Source organism: Saccostrea cucullata, unplaced genomic scaffold (assembly GCF_032062105.1).
Source record: "Saccostrea cucullata isolate Sc308-1 unplaced genomic scaffold, CSIRO_AGI_Scuc_v1 ctg5015, whole genome shotgun sequence".
Taxonomy (NCBI): Eukaryota; Metazoa; Mollusca; class Bivalvia; order Ostreida; family Ostreidae; genus Saccostrea; species Saccostrea cuccullata.
Window position 1 is genome coordinate 75,803 of NW_026923186.1, and position 26,752 is coordinate 102,554.

General features: G+C 33.7%; 1 protein-coding gene across 4 annotated transcripts; it reads right to left on the reverse strand.

Annotated features, from left to right (window-relative positions):
* Positions 1 to 2,165: 2,165 nt before the first annotated feature.
* Positions 2,166 to 18,923, reverse strand: LOC134263387 (serine/arginine repetitive matrix protein 2-like). Of its 4 annotated transcripts, none has more exons than XM_062745718.1 (7): positions 18,904 to 18,923; positions 17,831 to 17,960; positions 14,534 to 14,654; positions 7,107 to 7,174; positions 6,755 to 6,883; positions 6,579 to 6,640; positions 2,166 to 6,490 (listed from the first exon to the last, which is right to left on the reverse strand). In XM_062745718.1, the coding sequence occupies exons 3-7, from the start codon at positions 14,640 to 14,642 to the stop codon at positions 2,944 to 2,946; spliced, it is 3,915 nt and encodes a 1,304-aa protein (XP_062601702.1). In that variant the 5' UTR covers positions 14,643 to 14,654; positions 17,831 to 17,960; positions 18,904 to 18,923; the 3' UTR covers positions 2,166 to 2,943. The 4 variants fall into 4 exon arrangements, with proteins under 4 accessions (XP_062601702.1, XP_062601704.1, XP_062601701.1 ...); XM_062745720.1 differs by lacking the exon at positions 18,904 to 18,923 and adding an exon at positions 13,896 to 13,915 and having other exon boundaries at positions 17,831 to 18,164; XM_062745717.1 differs by lacking the exon at positions 18,904 to 18,923 and having other exon boundaries at positions 17,831 to 18,166.
* Between the last annotated feature and the right edge of the window lie 7,829 nt (positions 18,924 to 26,752).

The window sequence follows — 26,752 nt, forward strand, 5'->3', positions numbered from 1 at the left end:
TGATTGTGCTGTTGAACTTGTACATGTAAAAAATGGAATATCTGATTGTAGAATATTCTCTATATTCTGGATAATTGTGTTAACAATTAAACTCCAAGAAAAATATTCGCCTGGGTTGATATTTACATATGGTGAATGACAAACCATATTCACCTCCAAAGAAGTCCATAATTGTGTAATATTCTCTAGACCTATATTCTAAAACTGTGTTATTCTCTGAATAATATTGAATATTAGAATATAGAATATTACTCAATTATCTGAGAACATTTTGTTTGACTTAAAACTGATGCTACATTTAGTGTTAACAGTGACATTTATAAAAGATTATAATAGGAAAGCAAATGTTATTAATCTATTTTGCATTAACAATTAAAAAAAATCTACAAGTGCTGTAACAATTATTACCACCTTGACCATGTCAATTTTCATATGTTAATATTTATGAATATATTAATCTCCGTTTGAATTTTTTGTATTGTATGGTATACAAATAGTTCATACATGATTAAATTGTTGAACCTAACCATTATTGTTTTTATTCTGCTTGCTTTGCATACTTATCCAATTTTAAATCTAATGAGTGGTATTATACCTCACACTGAAGACTTGCTCTGTTGCAAGTGTGTTGCTGAAAGGCTGCAGGAAGTTTGAAAGAGGCAAAGACACAGTTGCAATGTATTGTGAAAGGACGTTTAAAAACTTTTTTTGTTTGAGAATTAACAATACTAGCGGGAGGTTATCACACTACATGACAATTTCATGGACAATTTACCCTTGCTTTTAGCAAAAGTTGGATACCGATGTATTAATAAAACTACAATTAAAGAAGCCAGAAAATAAAACTAACACACCAACTTCGTCAGTTCCTGTTCAGTGTACTGTTTTGTGTGTAGTCTTAGCAAATCAAACATTAACACTAAGGGAGGTGGCTATTGGACATATAACTTCTTTATCTTGGTCACACTTTCATGAAAAAGATGTATAGTGGAAATTTAATTTGACAATCAGAAGTGACATCAACTAAGTTCAATGGTCTCTGAGCCAGTTTCCAATTCACAAAAAGTCATATGACAAAGATAAAAATTTTACATCTCTCGTACATAATATCTTTGTTAAAAATAATTTTTAAAAACCTTATTCGCAATATATATTGTTATGCATTAGAAATATGGTTTTTGATAACCTACTTAAGCTTAAAAGACACTTTTGTCTTTGTCATGGTATTTTGTGAAAAGGTGCACTGCAGTCTATGTTAGCAAATGGGGCAAAAAGGTATTTAAAGCTCACCTAAATCAAGTTCAGGGAAAACGCAAAACCAATAGCACTGACATCTAAGGTGTTTAAAGAACTCTGCCCAATGTAAATCAGTGATGCATGGATGCTGTTTCTAGTCTGTATCCTGTTCTAGTTAATGTTTCAGATGCTGTGATTTCAGCTAAAGAATGATCAGGTTAATGTTGAAAGTTTTTGGGGCAGGGCTCATTTCATGAGACCATTATTGGCCAAACTTGCTTGGTTGAAACATACAAGGATACACACAAACAGACTTGCTTGGGATGCCGAATCTGACCGCCATTTTCATTACGAGTGACCAGGTCCAAGGTACTGGACAGATTCTATTATAAGTAACAAGCTAAATTTTCACAAATGCTGCACCGATGGTTCATCCATGGGTGTACACTGGACTAATGCTTTGAATACTTCATCTCATACTTTTGAATGATTGACCAAGTTACCATTTTTGGAGCAGTCTCAGTCAAGTGTCTTGGAAGTCCCACTAATAACAATGGATGAAGCTCTGAAAGATAAGCACATTCAAACTTGCTTCAGATGCTGGATTTGACATACCAGTACTTTATAATAGTCCATTCCCAAGTAACTGCAAGCCCTATCAATTTTTAAAGAAGTGCTTTTATAAACAATCTACATCAAACTACTGTATACAGGGAAATTTTCACCCCCAATTTATTTTCGCCCTTGTCACAAGTGGGCGAATTCAAAGAACACAGTATAAATTCTTACACAGAACTCGGACAGGGCGAATTTAAAATGGGTCAGATTAGTAAGCAAGTGTATAAGGGCGAAAAATAAAACAAGGCGAAAATAACCCTGTATACAGTATCACCAATGTCCTACTTTTTTGTGATCGATAACACACTTACGATTTGGTGTATTTGTTTTATTCCATGTTTCTCTTGCTTTGAGCAACATTGATGTTGTAACAAGGCATTAACAAAATAAAGGTTAATCAACATAAAAATTGTGTTCCTTTCAGAAAATTGTTACCATACATGCTAATATTACACCCCTAACAATCAATAAAACAACATTCACACATCTCTCTTAACGAACACATCATGCTATGAAAATAAGAATTTTTCATCCAAAAACACGAAAACTGCTTTTGACAAAAAAATCTGTTTTCATTTTTACTAAGCATTGATATAAATATGCCTAATAAGCCTCTTATTATTTAAGATGAATATCCCCCTATCAAATTACATTGTATATTGTTTTAAAAAACTAAGCAGCAAAAACATTCAGTTTATCTTTAAACAAAATATAATTCCAGGGGGTTTAAACATAAATACGACCATATGTAAACATTAAAATTGTAGCACTGTCTGGACACACAAACACACCATACACGAATCACCAGAACACCACAATATAAACTGATATGAAATGTTATTTTGTGAAACATAAAATGTATCACATAAAAGCACACATCTCCACGTCCAAGTTGCATAAAAATGTCTGACTAGGCATCAACTGTAATGCTTCTCAACATATCCATGTATTTAAATAGAATTCCACATATTCACATAAATTTGCATAAATGGGACATTCATCAAAGCAATGATCAGAAAATCACAATGTTATGTTCCACATATTATGATTAATACTATACTTGGCACTGGGTCACTGAGTTAGTTTCTATCACTGCCTTACGATACTTGGCAGTAATAGGCGGTTCCCAACTATAACAGGTCCTGCTGCATGTTGCAGTCCTCCAGAAAGCACATGGGGTGATGCTGCATGAAGCTGAGCAGCCGCCAGTTGCTGCTGAGCTAACAAAGGATGCTGAATAAGTGTTGGTTGTGCAAGTCCAACATGAACACCTCCTAAGGGCATCTGTGAATGTAAAGCAGAAGGCAAGTGAGCAGGCTGGGCCCCAGCAGCAGCTGCTGCAGCTAGAGCTGTTATGGAGGAGGAAGCTGATGGGTGGGCAAAAACTGGAGCTCCAGAAAACAGGGGATGACCAGCTTGTGAAAGACTTAAACCAGATGCTTGAGAAAGGGCTATAGTTTGTCCCAAAGCATTCTGTCCTAGAGTCACACCCTGTGGTAATGCCATTCCTTGTGGTAATGTCATTCCCTGGGGTAATGCCATTCCCTGCTGTAAAAGTACATGCTGTGGGTGCCCAGCTTGAATCAGTTGTGGGGCTAGTGTTAGTCCTCCAACGCCTGCCATTTGTGGTTGTGCAATAAGAATTGTTGGTTGAGCAATGGACAGTGAAGGAGATGGTACAGCCACTAAACCTTGTGCTAACTCTTCTGAAATTGCATCCTCTGATCCATCTAGATCTTCCTCCTCCTTTTTGGGTTCCTCTTCCTCGGACTCAGATGATTCGCTAAAAGGTTCACCAGCCTCCAATTTCTTCTGTCTCCTCATTTGTTTGTTGGCATGTTTCTGAGCCTGTTCCTGCAGACGTTTATATTGCTCTGCCTGCTCAGGAGGTATAACAATGGACGGATTGGGAGCAATTTCTTCTACTGGTTTTTCTTCCTCTTTGGGAGGTTCTGGAGGTGGTGGTGTAGAAGTTTTAGGTGGAGGAAGTGGAGGATGTCCATAACCTGGAGGTGGCCTCATTGGAGGATACCTTGGTCCATGGTAGCCATCATGCATTGGGCCCATTCTAGGTGGCCCATATCTCATGTCATGATGTGGTGGTCTTCTAGGTCCATAAGGTCCCATGGGCCCCATTCGAGGAGGTCCATATCTCATGTCATGAGGAGGTGGATACCTCATGTTTGGATGCATTGGTCCTGGCATTCTCTCACGAGGTCCATATGGCATTGCATACTGAGGAATAGGCATGCCATAGGGTCCAATCTCCTGCTGCTGCTGCTGTGATGGAGGGGGAGGGGGTGGATTTGCAGATGCAGTTGACGTTTTTGTGTCTGCAGTCGGTAAAGGAATGTCATTAAAGTCAGTACCTTCAGGAACATTTTTGTTTTCCTTTTCAGCTTGCTTACTTGCTTCAATTCCTTTCTTTACTAAGTCTGAGTGTTGTTGTTTTTTGTCCTGGATTTTCTTTACAAGATTTTCTGCAGGTTTTTCTTCATCATTAAAGTTTGGCAAGGGAATATCAAGAGGATCCTCTTGTTTGGCTTTTTCTACGTCACTACTGCGTATTCTATAATGCTTCTTGGGACTTTCTGTGTCTGATGAATGAGAATGCCTTGATGAATGACTATAAGTGCGAGAACGATGCCGAGATCTTGAGCGTCTGTATGACCTTGATCGTGACCTTGAATAACTAGAACTCCTACTTCTGCTCCTTGTGTAAGATCTATAAGACCTGGATCTTGAACGTGATCGTGAACTTGAATATGACCTTGATGAACGGGATCTTGATCTACTGTAGTCAGAGTAACTACTGTATGAAGAACTAGAGTGGTGTCTTCGCCTGGATCGTGACCTTGTCCTTGACCTTGAGTATGATCTTGAGTGTCTGGAGTCATAGGAAGATGAGCTATAGGACCGTCTGCTTCTGCTCCTTGACCTTGAATAACTTCCAGAAGATGACCTGTGACTTCTACTGGAGTGGCTGTGACTTCTTGATCTGCTGCGGGAATCCATACTGGAATACCTGCTTCTTGATCTCTTACTCTTTTTTTCTGATTTTCTTGACTTCCTTTCCTGAACAACTTTCTCTTTCGAAGTATCAGGTACACTTTTCTTTAACACAGTCTTATTCACTGCTTTATTTTGTTGTGATTTCTTCTTCTCTGCAACCTTTTCCTGTTGTTCGGTTTCACTCTCACTTGTATCCCACTTGGACTTTGGGTTATTGGGTACCTTAGCTTCAAACATATCCTCCATTTTGCTCCAAGTATCCTCTGTAACATTATCCAGCTCTGGCATTTGTTTTGGGGTTACCTTCTGCTTCTTAGCTGCTATCACAGGAGTAGCATTAGCGCTGGATTCACTGGTTTGGCGCTTCCTCTGAGATGACAAGCTTTTCCTTTCAGACCCACTACTACCTTGCTCTTTCTTGACCTTTTTAGCTGCGACAGGTTCCTTTGCTGCAGCTGGAGAGCTTTTACTTTTATCCATTGGAGACTGCTTTACAGTTTTTACTGGAGAGTCATCAGATGTCATTTCGTCTGTGTCATGCTTACGTTTCTTTTCATTTTTCACTACAGTCTGTTTCTGTGTATCTTTGACAACTTTCTTATCCACATTTTCATCACCACTACCAGATTTCACACTTCCTTTACTTTTCACCCGTTTTGGTTTTTCCACTTCTGCTGCCTTCTCCTCATCTGATGAATCACTTTCTTCCTTGATCTTCTTCTCTTTCTCTTTGTTACCTTCATCCTCATGATGGGATTTCTTTTTCTTCTTCTTCGACTTCTTGGTTTTCTTCCTCTTCTTATGCTTGGACTTTTTACTTTTGCTGTCCTCCAAATCAGAATCAATACTATCTTCAACATCACCCACTTCAGCCTCAGAGTCATGGCCATTATCATCAACATCTGCCCCCTCAATTGTTTTCTCATTTTTGCTTTTCTCTTCAGCCTTCTCATCCTGGTCTTTTGAGCTTTTATGCTTCTTCTTTCTTTTCTTTTTCTTCTTTGACTTCTTTCCATTTTCTTTTCCACCAGATTCTTTCTCTTCTTTGTCATTATCATTTTCTTTCGCTTCATTATGATGTTTGCTTTTCTTTTTCTTGCGCTTTTTCTTGTGCTTGCTACGACTACGTCTAGAAGACTCTGCCTTCACCTCCTTTTCTTTCTCCTCTTGATCTTCTTCCATCTTCTCCCCATCGCCCTTCTCATCCACTGAAGTTTCAGACTTTATGGCCTGCAATGCTGTGATGTCATTTTTAAATTTCTCCAAGGATGCAGGTTTTCCAGACAGTAACTCACTAAAGTCAAAGGAGAGGGGGTTACAGCTGTAACTAATGCGAGGCTCAGTGGTGGTGACCTTCACCATTTCTGTGGGCCAATCTAATTCTGTAACCTCGTCCTTACTCATCACTTTCAAAAAGTTTTCCATCAGAACTGGTCTGAATGAATTGATTTCCCTGGGTTCCTCTGGTTTTACGTTCTCTTTGGGAGATGGTGTGTTGCTGCTGTTCCTGGGTTCCTCTTCACCATTGACCTCTTCATCCTTCTCCTCTGGAAAGGCTGCAGAAGATCCAACTTTACTCCCCATTTTCTTGAAAGAAAAGGAAACGGCAGCAGAATTCTTCTCCCTGAAAGATTGAAATGAAGAGTAAAGCAGTTGTAACCCCTACAAAAATGTAGTAAATTTTGAATTAGAATAAAACAAGCAAAACTCACTTCTCTGAATCATTTTCAACTTCTGGGGTGTTTTCATCCTTCTCTTTGACTTCATCTTGTTTCTATAAAAGAAGTTAATCAAAAGAGTTAACTTTTCAGCCCAAATACATGAAAGCAAGAATATTTCTGAAATTGAAAATATGTCCCTGGAATGTCTTTTTTGTTATTCCTAATACCTTGGCTCCTCCTTTGAGTGGATGCTCCACTTCAAATATGGGCGAGTTTCCACCACTGAGCTTAGCATCTGTCTTTTCCGCAGGTTTGTTGGCCTCCAATCGTCCAACTGTGATTCGTCTGCGTTTCTCCTGCAAAACAAAGGTATATGTTAATAGAATGATCTTTAACTCACAAAAAGATAAATCAAGGCACTTGAACTCATACACAGGTGTTGCTCATAATTTGAACTGTGACTGAAACTGGTTCAATTTGCCATACTAAAAATAAATTCCAACTTTTAGGGTAAAATAACTCAATACACTGTACAAGGAATTTTGTAAAACTTAAAACTATAACATCAGAATTACTCACCTCTTTCACTGGAGCACTTGGCTGTAATTCAGACTTGACTGTAATTTTACTTTTAACGTCAGATTTTCCTGTTAAAGATAGAAATCAAAGCAGTTAGAGTCAGCCCAAAACAGCCAATTTCCTGGTCATTAAAATAATACATTATGGCTGGTATATAAAATAGCAACCCTATAATGCAGGCAGGAGGTACGTACTACACAGCAACTATCATCTAAATACATCAAAAAACTCTTTTTTTTATTTTCAAACAGGAAAGGAATAGGAATACAGATTATATATACATATATATAAAAATATATGCCTGTGGAGTGTTACCTTTGTGAAGAAAAAAAAACAATTAAACAGATAAATCATTATCTGATATTTTGGCTACAAATCCATAACCATGGTTACCACCGAAAGCCGATAATGCCAAATTGTGACAGATTTGAAAATGGTGTTAAAAAAGAGAAACATACACACTTGCTAACAACCCTTTCTACCATCAGTTGTCGAACATTTACCATCAAAGTCAAACAAGTAAAACGATTAGGTAAAGTTACTACAATAACATGCATTATAATTTTTCTTTTGAATGACAAACTTCTTTTGGCCCAGAGTGTTAGCAAGGTTTTCTGTAATTATGCCTAAATGATGCCCTACAGTCATGCAGATTCAAGATCTCCCATATATAAGCCACTACTTCAAACAAGGGGGGAAATTAGTAGGCCAAATATTACAGACAAAATCCACATCGGGGGGCCTCTCTTGATTACAAGTCATATTAACAGACATGTTACATGTCACAAGCAGATATGTATACCAATAATGTTCATGGTGCAACAATGAACTCTATTAACTCAAAGTATCACTTTATACATTAATTTTTATTTAATTCTTAAAATTATTTACTTAAAGCTAGTGTAAAAATTTTAAATTTTTAAAATTAAGTTAATTAAATGTAATTGCCCATTGAAACACCATGAAATTTGTAAGTGAATGAAGTGAAACATGTTTTGAATTGTTTAAAAATAAATAAAGGAAATAAATAGAAAAATATGAATGAAACAAACTTCTGGAAGTGGGCAAAGCACACTTGCAAAATAGAACAAAACATGTTTCTGAGGTGGATTTGGTGGGGGGTTTGTACAAAATCTTTCAAGATCCACTTCATTTTTCAGGAGTGACAGCATTACAAAATTTTAACTTTGAATTGAAATAAGTTTGTCCAACTAAATTTTAATCAATATTAGTACAGTGCATTCAAAAATGAAAATGAAAGTGGGTCACTTTAAAACTGAAAGTGAAAGTGGATCTCTGCTGGATGCAGCAAGACAAGTGTATGAAACAATGAAAAAGTAACACCACTACATACACAAAAGCATGGATGGTAAATCCTGTTAACAAAATAAATCAGGCTAGCAAAATACAGGCAGAATTCACGATTACATTTAGAAAGAGATTACATTTGAAATTTGAGTTCTTTACTTCTTTGAATGCAATTTAACGAAATGTTAACAAGTATTATAATTGAAAATTTCATCTGCCGAGAATTTAAGAATAAATATAATAGAGCAAATCCTGGATTTCACCAACAACAATTATATTACAATGTCTATATAGTCACATTATGAAGGTACTAAAGAAAGAGAAAACTTGTAAAGACTGAGGTTACCACAAGTCCTAAATATTGTCCACTGGAAAATTAACAAACAAGATCAACTTATATTCCCCAAGAAAAGTTTATACTTAAAAAAAACTAGAATATTTCAATACTTTAAAATTTAATGATAAATTATAACAAAATAAAGATGTTTACATTTTTAAATGATAAAAACTTCAACTATTATTTATAAGCAATATTAGTGCAAACAACCCAGGTCGGCTGAGCGTTTGATTCTGTGAACTATATACAGTGTCAAAAACTGTGAATGACTAGGTTACCAACATTCACTAGTTTGGTTTAGCAAGTGAATAATGCTTCATGATTATCTTTTGCATTTTATAGACAGGCACACACAAGAAGTCATTTCATTAGAGTTATAACTGATCCAGTGTAAGTATTAATCATATATATATACAAAAATACAAAATCTAAACTAGATAAATGAAAAAAGAAGAAAAAAGAGCCAAAGTCTTCAACCTTAGATTGATCATGCAAATTTATTTTTGGATTGTTAAAAAATAAGACAGAAAAGAAAACTACACACATATGACCGTTCTCACATGGTCAGAAAAACTCTGCAATGGTATATTAGATTTCATATCTTGTGTTTTTGTCTCAATCTCGGCATGCACTAAATTTTACACAGTCTACAATCCTAGTACAATATATGCCATACACAAAATATGCAAAGCCCAAATTAGTATATATATAGTAATAACACAACTATGTTGTTCTGTGAAGCCAAAGAAATGTGTTTTTGCATGTTTATCACAATTTTTTTTAAGTATCAATAATAACTAAATCAGAATATTTTATATTTTCTGGTCAATATTTTAAAATAAGGAAAAGGCATGTTGTCCAAAATTGATTGCAAATGTAATTTAAATCTTTATATCAATTAAATGTAAGTAATGTGCATTTTTGCTCAATTCTAAAGGTATGTATTATACATTGAACAACCTCTTTAGCAATTAAGCTATAGAAATGTGCAAATATCAATATGTATTGTGCAAACAAACTCCAGTTAGTATAAATGCTTTCTATATAAACATTAGCAATCATGTAATAGTCCTATCTTCACAAATTTCTTTTACTTTCAATTAATTTGACTGCATGAGCTCTTTAAGTTTTGTATATGTAAATTATTATTTGAAATCTTTTAAGTATAATTATTTCCAACTAACTTTGAATGTTTAGTGCATTACATATAAAAACTAAAAATCACGCCTGTTTGCCTCCACATATAATTCTATTAAAGAAACTTGACAAGCACATGGTAAGCATGAACATGGGTATGTAATGGAAACGAATGTCTCTCCACTTATTAAACCACAGCATGCTGAAATAAGCAACAACATAACAGTGCATTTTACCCACAGTGAGCAGGAGTTATTTCCCCCTGTTTATAACAAAACACTTTGTATAGTTACTTGGTTTTGAAAAAAAAAAAATCAGTACACATTCATTGAAGTTCATTTCTACAGCTTGTTCATTTTAAATATTTTAGATTGACATGAACTTTTCTGTTATATTGAAAAATCATAAAGCGATTTGCTTTGCTTGTTTAGAAGCTTATCGTAACCAAGAATATTATATTTTCTGTAACAAAGTCAATGCAAATTCAACTAGTTTCAATCACCTTACAATACACATGCAAACAAACGTGGGGGGAAATTAAGTGGGAATAAATGTGTATAGAAGCAAAATCCATGAAGAATTAAAAAAAAAAAAACTTTTACAATAACCAGTCTTGATTTTTCTGTGATTTTTGTATAAGAAGTGTACAGATTCTTTTGATAAATAGTGCTTTAATAACTTTATATATATGGTAATGATGAAAATGTTAAAAACACTGAGGAGAGAGCCAGAAAGGATGACCAAAACCACACAGTTAGTAAAAATATTTTTTGTTACATTATTCTAACTACCAGAATACTGTCTGTACACTGTTGTTTGTATTTTTTTTACCCACAAAACATCAAGAAATATCTAAGTGGAAAAAGAGAAAATGATTGACATTTATTCATGAATTCCCATCAGCTTCTGTTTTCTATCTGAATATCTAGGAGCACAGTGGCATATCTCGTTAATATTGACACAAAGTTAAAAGCATGAAGGTTTTGTCTGTTTATCAATAGTTTATCAATATTGGAAGTATAAGCAAACATTACTTCTGTTAAAATAAGTTTTTATTGTTAGAGCATTCTCTGTTTATCTTGATATATGCTTTGAAAGAAATTTAAAGGCATTGTAAAGAAAATCAAGGTTTTCCAAAAAAAAAAAAATAATAATAAAACTTATGGAAATGATAAAATGTAAAATCACATTGTGGTTTCATACAAAGAATAAGGGTTAGAATGACTATTTCTTCTGATTCTCTACAGTCAGTTGTGGTAATAATGGTTAAGTTAAACGTTTTGTGAACCTGGTACTTAAATTTCTGTCAATGGTGCTCTTTGCAAGCATAAAATGAAGCCAAGGTGGTGATTACATATTTGAAAATGCACACCCGAAGTACACAATCATACAATGGATTAGTTGCTTCTATTCTATGTCAAAGCACTAATAACACCAACATTATAATTTTGTAGAAATTTTCAAAATGTTCCCACTAATCAATAGTCAATATATTTTTTGAATATTTTTATGTTTTAATATATATATATATTATTGGAAGACAAAAAGATAAAATATTTCATATTCTTTTTAATTATGTTATCCCACATTTAAATTGCATTGGTGTTTGCTTTGCATGGACATAAAAAGATTCAGGAAATGTGAGAAAATTTCTATGTATTTGCATACATGAAGGTGTTTTTTTCTGCTTTTTTTTGTATAATGCAAGTAAGTATACCTGTATTTTATTGTCAATAAAGACATGATAATGCAATACATGTAATATAAATGTATATATATATACAAAAAGGACAATTAAAAAAAAAACTAAATATATAAACAACGACCAAACCCTGCGGAGCACGCACATAAGACATCTAGCAGAGATTATAAGAGAGCAGAAAAAAAAAAAGATGTTTGGGTGTTAGAAATATAAACACTTGATGTGAAGATGTTAAGAGCTGACCTGTGTAATCTAAGTCTGGCCTAGTTATAGAGGGTATGACATATAAAGAAGACAAACAAATGATTTACCAATCATAATTATCTGTAAACTCGCCACAAAATACGTCACATTGTTAATACATCATTCAACAATTCAGGTATAGATCCAAAAAAATTTTTTTACTCTCGTTTTTTCAATAAAAGCAAGTGAAACATACATATTTCAAAAGACAAAACTATTTTATAAAATTGTGTTTTAAAGTTTGGAGCATTGGAAAGCAATTTTATTGCTCCGTATCCCTAAAAACATACAATATGAAATGAAAAAAATAGTTCCTTTTTATTTGGAATAAAAACCATACTGTAACAATCGTTACTCTGTAATATATATACTCATTGTTACAAAGAAACACCCATGATATCTGCAATCCAGTTATTTCATAAAAAATAACACTTTTTTAGGGGAGGATGGGGTCATTCAACAAAGATATAAAAAAAAACTTTTTGAACATCAAAGATTTGCCATATATGAGAGCAAGCTTTGATCCTGACACGCTTGATTGCTCAACAGAGTGCATGACGCTTAGGAGCCTGTAAATTATCACTGAAACAATGCAGCATGCTAGCACGTATCACAGTTCCCAAATACCCATGCAGCCGCTCTCTCTCTTCCAAGTAGGGGGCGGCACTACACGAATACACACTTACAGAAAAGTTGCATCCTCCCAATATTATCGTTAACATGTATTAGATATGACCCAAGGCTAGTAGATATGTTACGTATAGGAAGATCAAAACACTACCTTTGTGTACATATTCTAAGAAGTCTATATAAGTAAATAATCATATGGTCTAGAGATTTTTTTTTTTTTGGAAAGCCATGAAATTGAATCCGATCAAAATTTGACGAAAATTACTTCATTTTTATTTTCACAGTTCAGACATCTTGAATTCTAGTCCATAAACAGGTCAAATGTGGTATGCAAGAAAAAAAAATCTTTTTTTAGTATTAAAAAAATGAAAAACATCTTCCACACTTGTAAGTAACAAAAAAAAAATCAACTGTATAATAAAAAGAGTTCTCGTACTACAAACCAAAGGCACGCAATATATAATGTATATATGTATATTTAATACTTAAATGTTGTCTCAGCGTTGGTAACTTGTATAATACAGAAGGCAATATTGTGAGGAGAGCATACTGTACCTGGTTGGTGCCTACATTGTCACCGACCTTGAATGCAGACAAATATGGAACAGATTAGAAATTCTGATATGCTTCGTTTATACCTATCTGTTTATATACACCATCATACAAAATACATAAATATAATTATATGTGTTCTAATATCTATACAGTATGTGTAATTTTTACGAGTTCTGGAGTAATTTCTGCCCACCCTTACAGCCCATCCCTAGTTCCCTACAACTACAGAAATATTATTCTTATCTCGAACAATAACTCCCAGAATAAAACATTTTCTCCATAAAATAAAATAAATATATTTTGATAAATAATGTGTTTACCTGGTTTCCTCATTTACTCCAAAATATTATCTTAACTGAAAATCAAATCATATAAGTAAGTTTGGACATTTAAAATTTTTTCTTTCCATTTCATTTTTTCATTATTTTAATTCATTTATCAAGAATATTAATTTTTTTTTTTTTAAATATCAATTTAACCCAAAAAAATTAATGGAAAAAAAGAGAAAATATAATAATTAAAGAACAAAAGCATGCAACATCAAACCTTGTATAAATAACCAGGGAAATAACTCCATTTACAAAATACTATCATCACAGGACAGTGATGAGAACACTTTCTCTAGTTTGTCTATAGTTACTGGTGCATAGAGGTGAATTAAGATGAAAAAAGCAAAAAAAAGTGAATGAAAAGGTAAAAACACAATTCTGTTGAGCAATCAATGATGAAACGACAAGAGACCCAAAGCAATCAACTGAAACTGGAAACCCCCCCCTTTTCTTGAAAAATCATCCACATATATGGCTTTCTCAAGTCCACAAAAGGTGTCTTGGTTGCAAATATCATCTAGGTGAAACCTATAGAATCTGGTACTTACTCATCCAGGATCAAACGAGTCTAAAGTGTAGGTACAATGAAGTTATGTTAGAGTTTGATCTCATTTTTGGATTATGCATATGTTTCATATCAATTAAACAGAGAAACTGTCATATGCATTTTTTTTTAAACAGAGAAAATGACTCCTTTTCCCTAATCTACTACACACACAGATCATTTCTCTGTTTAAATGCATAAAAATGACCATACCTAAAATGCCCTCATCTGAAAATAAAACTCCATACAAACCATTCATACAAATGTTTTTTTTTTCTCTTTTTAATTCAATAACAAAAATCCCTGAATACATGAACTGTCTGTCCATTTAATCTCCCCGGTTGCTCATTTGATTTGTATTGCAGTGGCGAGTTCTCTCATGTTTAGAGGGCAATTGAAACTTTAGATTCACAGGGGAGCATCTAAAAGTTTGGACCAATCAATGGGATTGCCAACTAATAACGGCATTCATTAACTGTAAATCAAAAGCCCACAAAGTGAGAAATGGTACCTCTGTCAATCATTCAAATTAACAACCACAGAGAGAAAAATCGGAAATCAGCAGACAGTTCCTGTTACGTTGATTTCCAGCCATTTTAGGCCTAAAAAGCAAATTATCGAATGAAGGGAAAGTCTTGATACCTGCGCTGACTTTTGCAGTTGTCTCCCCTGCTTTGTTCGCATCACTGTTGCTGTTCTGGGCGGGGGCTGGGCGTGTCACCATAGACTTCATCATGGTTTTCTTTGTCATCAACTCAAAGTCCTGCAAAAAGACGCAAACATGATGAATACTTCCCAATAAGACCACTGCCAGAAGATTTCATTGAGTCATAATCAATATGTATGAAAATACTTAAAAAGTCCCCCAAGACTCATTGCTGACATCACCTGTCCCAAGAGAGAAATCTAATGTCCTCTCATTAACAGTTTCCTCACTGCCTCAACACAATGTGAATGACAGTGGCCTGGATCAGAGTATCTCTGGAGATTTTGTACATACACTGGGTACAGAGTCAGGGAACCCTGCTCAACAGCAATATGTAAAGCACACTGTAATTCAATCTCCACTATCCAATCAGTCAATAAATTCTCAGCATATTGTGGTATACCTACTTTTTGATGAGGCAAAACTATTGGTTTAGGGAAAATAATTATGTTCCCCAAACGAAGTTGGGGAACATATTGTTTTTACTCTGTTTCTTATTATTATTATTTTTCTTCTCGGGAAAATTTTGTCCGCGAATGATCTTGTAAAGTACACATCCGATTAAGGGGAAACCTTTTTAGGGTAAGTAGGCATGTTATGTAGATTTGCGGAACGAAGGTCATTTTGCGCGCACGTGCTTGCAAGAGCGCGCACGTGCAACACGTGAAATCACCAATATACTTGAAATTGCCGTAACTTTTACATTTCTCGATGTAATGCTTTAATATTTATAATATATAGACATATTATAAATGTAGATAAGATGACATTGTCAACATGCCATTTTGTGTGCACGTGCTTGCAAGAGCGCGCACGAGCAACACGTGAAATGACCGATTTAATTGATATAGGCGTATATTTTTACCTTTTTGATGAAATGCTTTGAAACTCATAATATAAGGATATAGTAGTAGCATAGACAATATGACATGGTCAAAATAGCAAGATCTCACGCGCATGCACGTGTGCTTCGCTCTGATTGGCTGAAACTAAAGTCTCAAAATCTTTCTTGTTTTTTGATGAAATCATTTGAAATTTTGAACATAGCCATGCATTAGGATATCCTACACCATGAAATATAACAATTTTCATGAAAACACGTGCATGCACGTGCGCTGCAATCTGATTGGCTGAAACTTTAAATAGCTATAACTCCCTAGGTTTTCAACCAAACAGGATGGGATTTGGAACATAGATAGATATAATAAACTTCTACAAGAAGGTATGGTCACCATGCACATCCATACACCTGTGTGTACGTGCGCTGCAATCTGATTGGCTGAAACTTTAAATAGCTATAACTCCCTTGGTTTTCAACCAAACAAGATGGGATTTGGAACATAGATAAATAGTATGGACTTCTACAAGAAGGTATGATCACCAAACACATCAATACACGTGCGTGTACGTACGCTGCAATCTGATTGGCTGAAACTTTAATCAGCTGTAACTCCCTTGGTTTTCAACCAAACGGAGTGGGATTTAGAACATAGATAGATGTAATGGACTTCTACAAGAAGGTATGTCACCAAGCTCATGTATGCACGTGCGTGCACGTGAAATAAGTAAAATCAAAAAAACACTTGAATGAACGCATTTTTAATACTTTTGGATTAAATACTTTAATATTTAGTAAATTTAAGTATATAGATTGTGTAAACAAGATGATATGGTCATTACGCACATACATTAACATGCACACGCGTGCAATGCTAAAATTTGAATGAACTTGGTATCCATCTGGGTAAACGTTGTTAAAGTCTCAAATGCATAAAGATTGTCTTATTTAATGAAGCTTATAAGGAATATGGCACCAAAAGGGAGATGGGGAGCGTTTGGGGAACATCTGTAACGGTCCCCGTTACAATTAGCACTAGTTTACTCTTGTGTTAAAGATGACATATAATATCACAAATTATTCTGCTAGAAAAAGGTTTCTGATTACTTTTTACTGTCAGTTTTTCCATGCTCTTTTCTTATGCTTTTGTTATTTTACAGCCTGTTTTTTTTTTAAAAGGAAATTTTTTATGTCCTGTTTAATGTATGTCAGAACAAAAGGAAGTTTAAGAGAAAATGTCTTTTGTGAAATCAAGGAAGTCAAAAAAACATTTCCCTGACTAACAATTCAGATACAATATTAAAAGACCTCTTCAGTGCTAACTTTTGTTTCTCTTTATTTCTAATGGAGCTTATTAACATCAAACTTGTCTAATTTGGTGAGACAAAGGAGAGGCGTTCCATCATAAATTTTCACTGGTTCCAATTAAGTTATGCTTAATTACAATGCCTTTTGGAAAGGTGATGGGAACAAGATCTCTTGTCAAGGCAGACACCCCGTAACTAGACAGGCAGTGTTAATAGGATGCTTCTCTCTCAGCTCATTACACAAGGTGTCACATGAAAAACAAAGCAAAAAGAAAAATTTCTTTTCTTCATTTCTTCACCTTTCACATTAATGCCATGCAGTACACACCTTATAATAAATAAGTGTCAAGTCAAAAATGCAGTGAATTTTTTTCTTGGCAAGGAAAAAGCATGACATGTCCAACAGTAATAGTGAAAAAAGTATAAATATTTTCTTTTCTCATGAGGTGTACCTGAAGAAAATTAGCTTCTTCACAGCCTAGTGAACAGCTGCATAAGCAATTTCTCAGGAAAATTATTTCAATTATTCATAAGTAAAACAGTTGGAACTTCTTTTATTCTCTACCTGTGCATGCACTGAATTCCCCGGGTTGATTTACTTCACACATCAAATTTATCTTTAATCTGCATCTTCATTTTCAATCAACTCTATTTGTAATATGCCCCAACGGCTTCAAAGCCTCAATGTAATGGATTCATTATCTGGATTAACAAACTTCCCGTGAAAAATCTCATTCCCCGATGCTTGTGCTAACTTGTTCATCCATGTCTGCACTTTGCATTAATTATTTACCAGGCACTGCATAGTGCACTAAAGAAAAATTTTGTCTTAATCCCCTTGTGCTGTTACTTACCTTCCAAAATGTAGATTCTAGGTGACAAATATTTTCCTTATAATGTAAATTTATATAATTTCCTTTCCACACAGACAAGAATTCACGATCAAACATTAAATATACAGAAGTTAAATAACCCTAAATATTTAACTTAGAATTGATAGCAAATAACAACTTTGATAGCTGACATTTGTTTACTTAGGTATTACATTTATCACGTATACTTTAAATAAAATACAACACATACAGTACCTGATGAATTGAAGCTAACAGGCCGGAATCAATACCACCACCACTATGTCTTTGAAGAATCGAGATCCGCTCCTGGTTCTTTTTGGCCGGGCAGAAAAACACTTCGTAGGCTTCAAATTATCAACGCCACCTGTTGCAAAATTGAAAAGATAATGAAATGTCAACCCCCTCCATTGTCCACACAACTATAACTGTAAGTTCCTCACTCTCAAACAATCATCTCCTCTGCCTGAGGCATTGATTCAGGAAGTCATGTCCCAGCAAAGATTGATTTTTATAATTTTTCCATACAACAAAGAAAAAACAGAAGTCTCTCCATCATTTGCTGGGATTCCCTGCTCATGATCACAGACTTTTATATGCACATTGACATATAGATTTTAATCCACTCGGGGACACGATAGACTGATTATATGTCAGTGATTCAATAAAAGGGGTATTTGAAGATTTTCAAAGCGTATTAATAATACACTGTTTCACTTGAAACACTAACAACATAGCCTTGAAATAGGGCTTAACGATGTCATAATAGTTCCCTGTCGCTGTTACAGCATAAGGAAGAGGCGGGCAGGGCCTTTTCCTGATTATAGGGTGGGAGAATATACAGGGCATTCTCTGGAGACAGAGGATGTTTATTTACATAAAATATTTAAATCTGCCTGACAAGTGTTTTTCTTTCAAACTTTAGAGGAAGCTTTAAGATTAAGATTAAACATTAAGGTTTTTTTAAATTATAAAAATATTTTCTTAAACACATCTGCAAGCAACATTTTTATGAAACAAATCTATGAAGTATTTACAAATCATTTACTGCTTTGAACATGGAGAAGCAGATGTTATAATCAGGCCTTCATACAATCCTAAAATATAACACAAAGCATATTTTTACACGGAATGTTGAAACAAAATATTCCCTAGGCTACAATTACATGTACTAAATCTGCATTCAATCCATCAAGAAAATTCTGCTCATATGTTTAATAATGCACTTCAACTTAAACTCAAGGAAAATTTTATTTGCCCTCTCTATAAATCGTAAGATCATTAACAAACCCCAGCAAGTCTTTACTGACCTGTCCAGTTGGTCAGTTTGCAGGAAACTAACAAGACCCGTGTACATGTAAATATATCCCCCACACATATTACAGATACAGTCTTCATACACTTGTTCTTACTAAAGGTTATCTCCTTATACCCTTTGTCTATTTGGCTTACTGACAGCAAAACCGACAGCTGGTAAACCAAGGCTATGCTACCATGCACCGGCTAGGTAATGTCTTAATTAACACTGTCATAAATAATATTTAATTAAACACACATTCTCTCCAAAGAATATGATAACAAATACACAGACACGCATGCCAGCAGAACCAATCATCAATGGGATGCTATCCAAACTTGTTTTTCCATCTAGTCCCAAAAAGAGGGAGGGTTTACTTTTGATTTCATATTCTTTCTGCCACCAAGTGTCACTTGCTTGTTCAAAACCACAACGACCCAGGACATCAATGAAGTCAACCAAGCAAGGAAAAAGACAATGGCCTACCATCTGTGTTTTCAACCAACATTTCACAATGTCTGCAAACACATGTAATAACAACTATCAATCAATACTATTGATTTCTGAAACTAATATTTTCTTTTCAAACTCTGACAACATTGTTCATATTTAATGGCCTAGCTGCACTGGACACTCCTGCTTAATTTGCATTTATACAACCATTAGATTGGGTCAGGTTTCAAATTCGATAAGTCTCCAATTTCTCTACATGCATTATTTAATGCACTTGTATATATGAACTGTTCAACTTGATACCAATAGATCAGAGCCCAGCGTTATTCAATAATCCTGGATGGAATATCACAGGCTTTCGTACTGCACCGAAATAGAAAGTGAAGTCTAAATGTGGATCTTGGGAATTCAAGTCAATGATTTCTCCCCTGAGAATTTTGCAATTTATTTTGTTTTTCATCACTGCAAAACTGAAGATAAAGTATACATCTTTTAAAAATATTTCATTCTAAAATCCAGTCAAGTATACTTTCATTATATTCCAATGATGCACAGGCACCCATATAATATATATTGACATTTATACAATATTCCACCATCAAGATAAATTCACAGTTTAATACATTTTTAATCTTTTTTTTTAATTAGGACAACATGGCTTATATCTAATTCAGTACAATTTTACGATATGTAAGAAAGAAAATCATATAAAATGTCAGCTATCACAATTATAATGAAGTATTTATAATCAGGAAACCCAGATCCTAATGAGTCACAAAGCTTGTCTGTATTTATTAGGCTATCTCAAATCTGGGTGCAAAATACAAAGATACATCCTGTTAATGGTTGACATCAAGGATTTGTTTGCACATGTCAAGAAAATTATACTTCATCATTGAAGATACATTTACCAGATACATAAAAGATGTTAATCAACAGTGGTCATTCTGTGATATTAACTAATTTGACTATGTTATTTGTCCAGTTGTGTCCACACATCTCTGGCCCAAATAATAATCAAGAAAATTAATGACTGAATGAAATATTTACACATGCATAATAAAATCTACAACATTTTGGCTGGTACAACTACAAACCTGTCCAATATTGTTATGTAAATTTTGTGTTTATCTCTAAGAAGATTAAGCCATATCTTTTTTTAAATCTTTTGCATGAGAGAATTTGTTTTTATATAAGTTTTCTGAACATTATATATGCCTTTGCACTTTAATTTACAGAGGCACTTTAATCTCCTTTCACATAACTTTGCGACAAACTAGTCCTATTTTAGCAAGCTTTTATCTTTGGAAAGTGCAGTTTTTCTTTCAAGCATTAAATACACTAACTGACTTCCTGAATATTACAACAAGTTGGTTAATTCCACTTAGCTAACATGCAAATATTACCTTATAAAGTCAAACTTCTGATATATCCAGAAAAGTGTGTCTTTCTTCCTTTCAGTATTCTTCTCTTTATACAAATTTATCCAACCGAGAACTTATTTCAAACTTATCTGCATCTGAAAAGAATGCTTCAATTTATTCATATGATATATATATAATGCATTAACATGGCATAAGCCTAACTTTTAATAATATCCCTGCATTTAAATGTAAAAATATTTAATTATATTATCAAGCATAAAGAATAACCACTTATACTCTCTGTGTCTAATGACACATAAACATTTTGTATACAAAGAAAAGACATTGAATGTTTTTAAACCTGAATGTCTTGACTTGTTTTGTACTGAAAACAAGATACATGTGCACTATTTGTAGGTAAAACTTCCTGCTGGCTTTCCTTGTCAAGTTAAATTCAACAGGACATTTTTCCATTGTTATGTTTCCTGCCTAGCATTCGCCCAATGTTGATGTAAGTAAACATGACCCTGTGTGCACATTAAAGCACATAAACTGAACTCATTATACATGTACCAACAAGTCAATAACCCAGAACTTATTATAATGGACCAAATAAAAAGACTGTTGGGACTCAGATGTTATTAGGGTTTTACTGCATTAAAGATAATTAATTTCCTGTAAATTTTGTATGATGAATACTCTTCTTGAAAATAAATATACTCTAATGATAATTTGTCCCTGGGTTTTATAGACAGAAGAAAAGTCTGACTTACAAAATGAGTACCGGTAATAAATCCCTGTTTAAAATTGTAAATAAATGCAACATACACCAGTTTTTATTTCCAGGAAGTAAAAGATGAAGACAGGTGATAAAAAGGAAAACTGTGTCAAAAAATGACAGTGTTCAAGGAAGAAGATTTCACTGAAATAATGTTCTATATGAGTATATCCCTTCAAAACATACAGTCATATGGATCTATACTGGTATCTGTCTGTATTGCTCCAAAGCTACACAATTTTTTCCCCAGGATAAATAGTATTTAAAATTTTACTCTGCACTGAGATGTATCAGCATGAGTCCACATTATTTGAAGCAAATTCCATTCAAAAACAACTGATCAGTTGAAATTTTTCCTACGAGGGTTGAGAAAATGCAATTATCTAATGGGAGAAACTGGAGTTTAAATTCCGCAATTATGGAAATCAAGCCACAGTAGAATTAAACCATGACAATTACATTAACTGCAGTGTTTCAGGTCCTAAGCTTCCCTTCTAATGGGACATGCATTAATATGATTAAGTGCAAGCATTAATCTAAGCATATATCAGATGAGCGTACTTCATATAAACATCATATGTTGTCCAAAAACCAGGAACTACTAAAGATTTCTCTAAAAAAAATCATAACAAGTACCTATAAATATATGACAAAGTAATCCAGGGCTCCACTATATATCAGGGTACTTCCTTTTTATAGGGTTTTTTCTACATTTCAAAAATTGGATGGTAAATAAATCATACCTCAATTTTTAACCTTAAATATAATCAACGGAAATCAAAGCTTCATATCTAACACAACGACATGCAAGTCTAGTAAAGGGACCATGTCCCAATACATGTACTTAATAATGCATTTAATTAACTCTTTTGTGGTGAAGGTAGGTAATGCCCATTAGCTGGGGATGATGTGCCCTTGAAAACAATCCAAGACCTATCACTGTAGACTTTTCAAGGACACATAAGACAGCAGTGTTGATGATATTCTTGCCAAACATTCAATAAACTATGCTAATAAAACTAAGTAGGAGCTATAGCTTACTCCACTTATATTGAACTCACTTATCTTGAAATTTCGCTTATTTTGAAATGAACATAAATACCCAGTTTTTGCCTCTTATATTCTTTGCGTTATATAACAAGTCCACATAATTTTTGAACGGCCAATAATGAAATATTGTACAGAACACAAAACTATATTGGAAAATCAATATATGGAGAACAAGATGTGTTTGTGAAACACTATGCGCCCGACGGCAACAAAGTTCAAAAAAATATTTTCAGAAGATAAATCAAGGTCACAAGGTCATTGACCTTGGTGTCATTTGAAGAACTTCATTAGTGGAGTATGCACACCAAATATGAAGTCTCTATCTGTCAGGGTTCAAAAGTTATGGAGAAAGTTTGCAAAATCTATTTTTAGCATAAAGGTCAGTCAAGGTCACAAGGTCATTGACCTTGGTGTCATTTGAAAGAGCGTCATTGGTTGAGTATACATATCAAATTTAAAGTCTCCATCTCTCATGGTTCAAAAGTTAAGGCGAAAATTTGAAAAAGCTATTTTTAGCAAACAGGTCACAGTCAAGGTCACAAGGTCATTGATCTTGGTGTCATTTGAAAGAACTTCATTTGTGGAGTATGCAAACCAAATATGAAGTCTATATCTTTCATGGTTCAAAAGTTATGGCGAACGTTAAAGTTGACAACAGACAGACAGACAAACAGATAAACAGACAAACAGACAGGACAAAAACAATATACGCCTCGGATCTATCGATCAAGGCGCATAAAAAGATCAAGAACTCTCAAAATCCCCCATCATGGTTCCAAAGAGTTCCAAAGAGTAGGTATGACTTAGGATAGAGCTGAAACGAATGTTCGAACATTCGCGAATGAAAAGTTTTTCACGAATATTCGAATGGAAAATTTGTATTCGAATATTCGGTCACACGTTTAATGCCCGTATTTCATGCAATAAATTGTGTAGGCCTATCCACTAAGTTTTTTGATTATGGTGGAAAAAGAAGCAAACGAAAGCAAATACATGTACAAGACAGGTTGTAAACTTTGTCCACATGGTACTACTGGCCTGATAAAGACACGACCTCAAATTTATTTAATCATCTTCAAGCCAAATATTCATCAACCTCATTTGACATGTATCTCCGATTTAATTTAGATATATGACATTGACCGCCAAGATAATTGAAAGTAATAATATTGTGCAGAGAAAAATATTATGGACCAACAAACAGAATTATTTTTTAAGATTTATAATTTATAAATAATTGCAGAAATCATATATGAAAAATATACATTATATTATACTTACTTTTTTGAGAATGTTATATATTCTAAATTTAAATATAAATTAAAACATTTACAGGAGGTTTCCGGAAACGGACCTTTTTTTGTTTTGTTAATATAAAAGTAAAACATGGCGAGCACCTGTTGGTTGTGTGATTGCAGTTATACGTAATCGGAATGCAATACAGTGACCTAATTTAAAGAAGCTTATGATTGTTGATAAAGATTCTTTTTCTAATTTATTTTTTTTCTTGAAAATAAACGCGAGTCCTAATGTACTTTGTCCTGTACATGTCAAACGATTAGAACAGACGTTTTTTTCTTACATCTATCTTAAATACAAAGATATATTGTAAGAAACAATAGGATTTGTAAGTATATGAAAAGGCATAATAACTCCTTTATTTAATTACCGAATGTTCGAATACGAATCGAATAACAAGTCACGAATATTCGAATGCTGATTTATGGTATTCCTTTCAGCTCTAACTTAGGATGAGCATTTTTTCTTTTTACACATGAAGCCTATATATCATCATTTCTACTCAACCCAATCTATTTTACAACATGCTGTTTGCTAATGATATCTTTAGACTTTAAAGATGTCTAGTTCATCAAAATGTGTATAAATCAAAATTTTATTATTTTACACTTGATATAAAAAGTTTTACCTTGAATGTCACATCTTTGTGAAATCAGAAAACACACAGCATCATCAAGGTAAACCTTAGAGTTCTAAAATTAAAAAAAAAATACATTATTCAAAACTTTTTTACAATTTTATACAATCAATAACATTGATGAACAGAAGAACATTTTGTAAGAATAAAGAGAAAGTGGATTTAATGTTTTTAATCAATAAACCAGGGAAAAAATTTTCTTAATTCAATTAATTACCCAAAATATTTCTGCCATGCGTGCTAAATTTGAAATTCAACACTGAAAAAAAAAATCAACAGGTTGACCTCCCAAAATGGTGGCCATGGGGAATAACTCAGAGGAAAAATATATATTAACTATAAACCATAGCTAAATAAAAATTAAATGTAAATATCTAGCAATTTTATTCTTCCATTATACTGGTTGAGACCAATTGCCCAAATGGGATAAAATAGTCCGTTTGGGATATACTATCCCAAATGGGCTATAAATTTACAAAGCAAAAATTGAAGATTTTTATTTTGGCTATGAATATCATATATCCGCATCAGAACACTTAAAAAAGATAACTTTTGGTTGACAAGTTTTCCTGCATGCCCATTGTTTAGGAGATTGATCCCTCGGAAGTTCCTTAACTTCTTGGGGATCAATCTTACAAACTTTAGGGTTGCAGAAAAACTTGCTTACCAAAAGTTATTCGTTTATAAGTGTTTTGATGCAGATTTATGATATTTATTGCCAAAATAAAAATTTTCAATTTTTGCACTGTAAATCTATAGCTCATTTGGGATATTATATTCCAAATGGACTATTATATCCCATTTGGGCTATTGCAAGGATTTATCAAGGCTGTTTTTACTACCGGTAAACGGTACCTTTCCCCTCTTGAAAAAAGTGAAAAATTCCCCTTTTAAGATAGAAAATTCTCTGATTAAACAGAGAATATTTAAAACATCGTACTGAAATTTTCCGTTTTTGTCCGATTGAAGTTTAACAGCATATTCTAATTTACCATCCTAGTCATTCAAACGCTTTTAAAAGAGAGAGTAGAATATTCAAGCTTCTATTTGATATTGATCGGTAAACATGTGCCATGTCCATGATGTCAAAATATACGTCTGGATTGCAGAGTTAAGAAGAAAAGTGTAGATTAGTAAGACGGAGCTTATATCACTATGGATCGGAAGAATGGAGTAACAACAAAAACAATGTTAGTAGTGAAACATGAAAAACAGAATTGATTTGTGATAGATATTGAGAGAAAAAATTAAATAAAGTATTGACCTGGTTTAATTTTTTTTTTTTTTTTGTTAATTAATATTTTGTCTAAAAAGTAAAGTTTTTGTTGCCTTTGTAAAGGTCTACAAATGGCCTTCAGAAGCTCTAAGAATGCAGGATTTTGCTCCATTTATTTAAAAATTTTCCGGGGGGGGGGGGGGGGGGGGGGCATGCCCCCGGACCCCCCTAAGAATTTCGCGCCTCCGGCGCTCAGATCGAGCCTGCGGCTCTCATTTTTCCCCTTTACATATAAAACGGTAGTAAAACAAAATAGCTAGATAAATCCCTGTATTGGTCCCAACCTGTTATATGGATCAAATGGTATCCACAATCACAAAAGGTTTGTTATGATATTTTCAAAGTCACATATGTGACTTTATTTAATTTCTAAGAAGTCATTTTGGAATGATTTTGCAATTTTTTCTGCAACATTGCAGCTCAATGGGAGACATTTCAACTATGGTAACGACTGTCTTGATAGATTATTCTAGTTATAAACTGACTGAAAATGCATGATTAAAATAAGTAATCAATTCCATACAAGTGCATGAATGAAAATATATTTAATGATAAGGGGAGGCATTCCTATATAACAAATAATAAATGGTTAAATACTCAGTGATGATATTCACTGAGTGTTTTACATGTACCCTATAAACATTAATTCTATAAAATCATTATGAAAATACTACAGATAACCAATTTTGTCAAAAATGATTGAAAAAAATTAAACAAATAGTCAAACTATAATAGCAAAAAATATTAATGGTGTCTTAACTTATCTGTGTATTTTAGAGTCAAGATTAACGATATATTTGAGGCTGACCTGCAAAATGCACAAGAAAACAAGACTTGACATGAATATTTGGCACGTTTACAAGACCTATTTAAAAAACAAATCTGCAAGTTACTATTGATTAGTTATTGGAATATTATTTATTTTCATGAAAAAGAAAACATAAAAGTGGTTGAAACATAGCAAATTACCAAGAAAGTAACATATTCAAGTTGCCAATTTGTCCT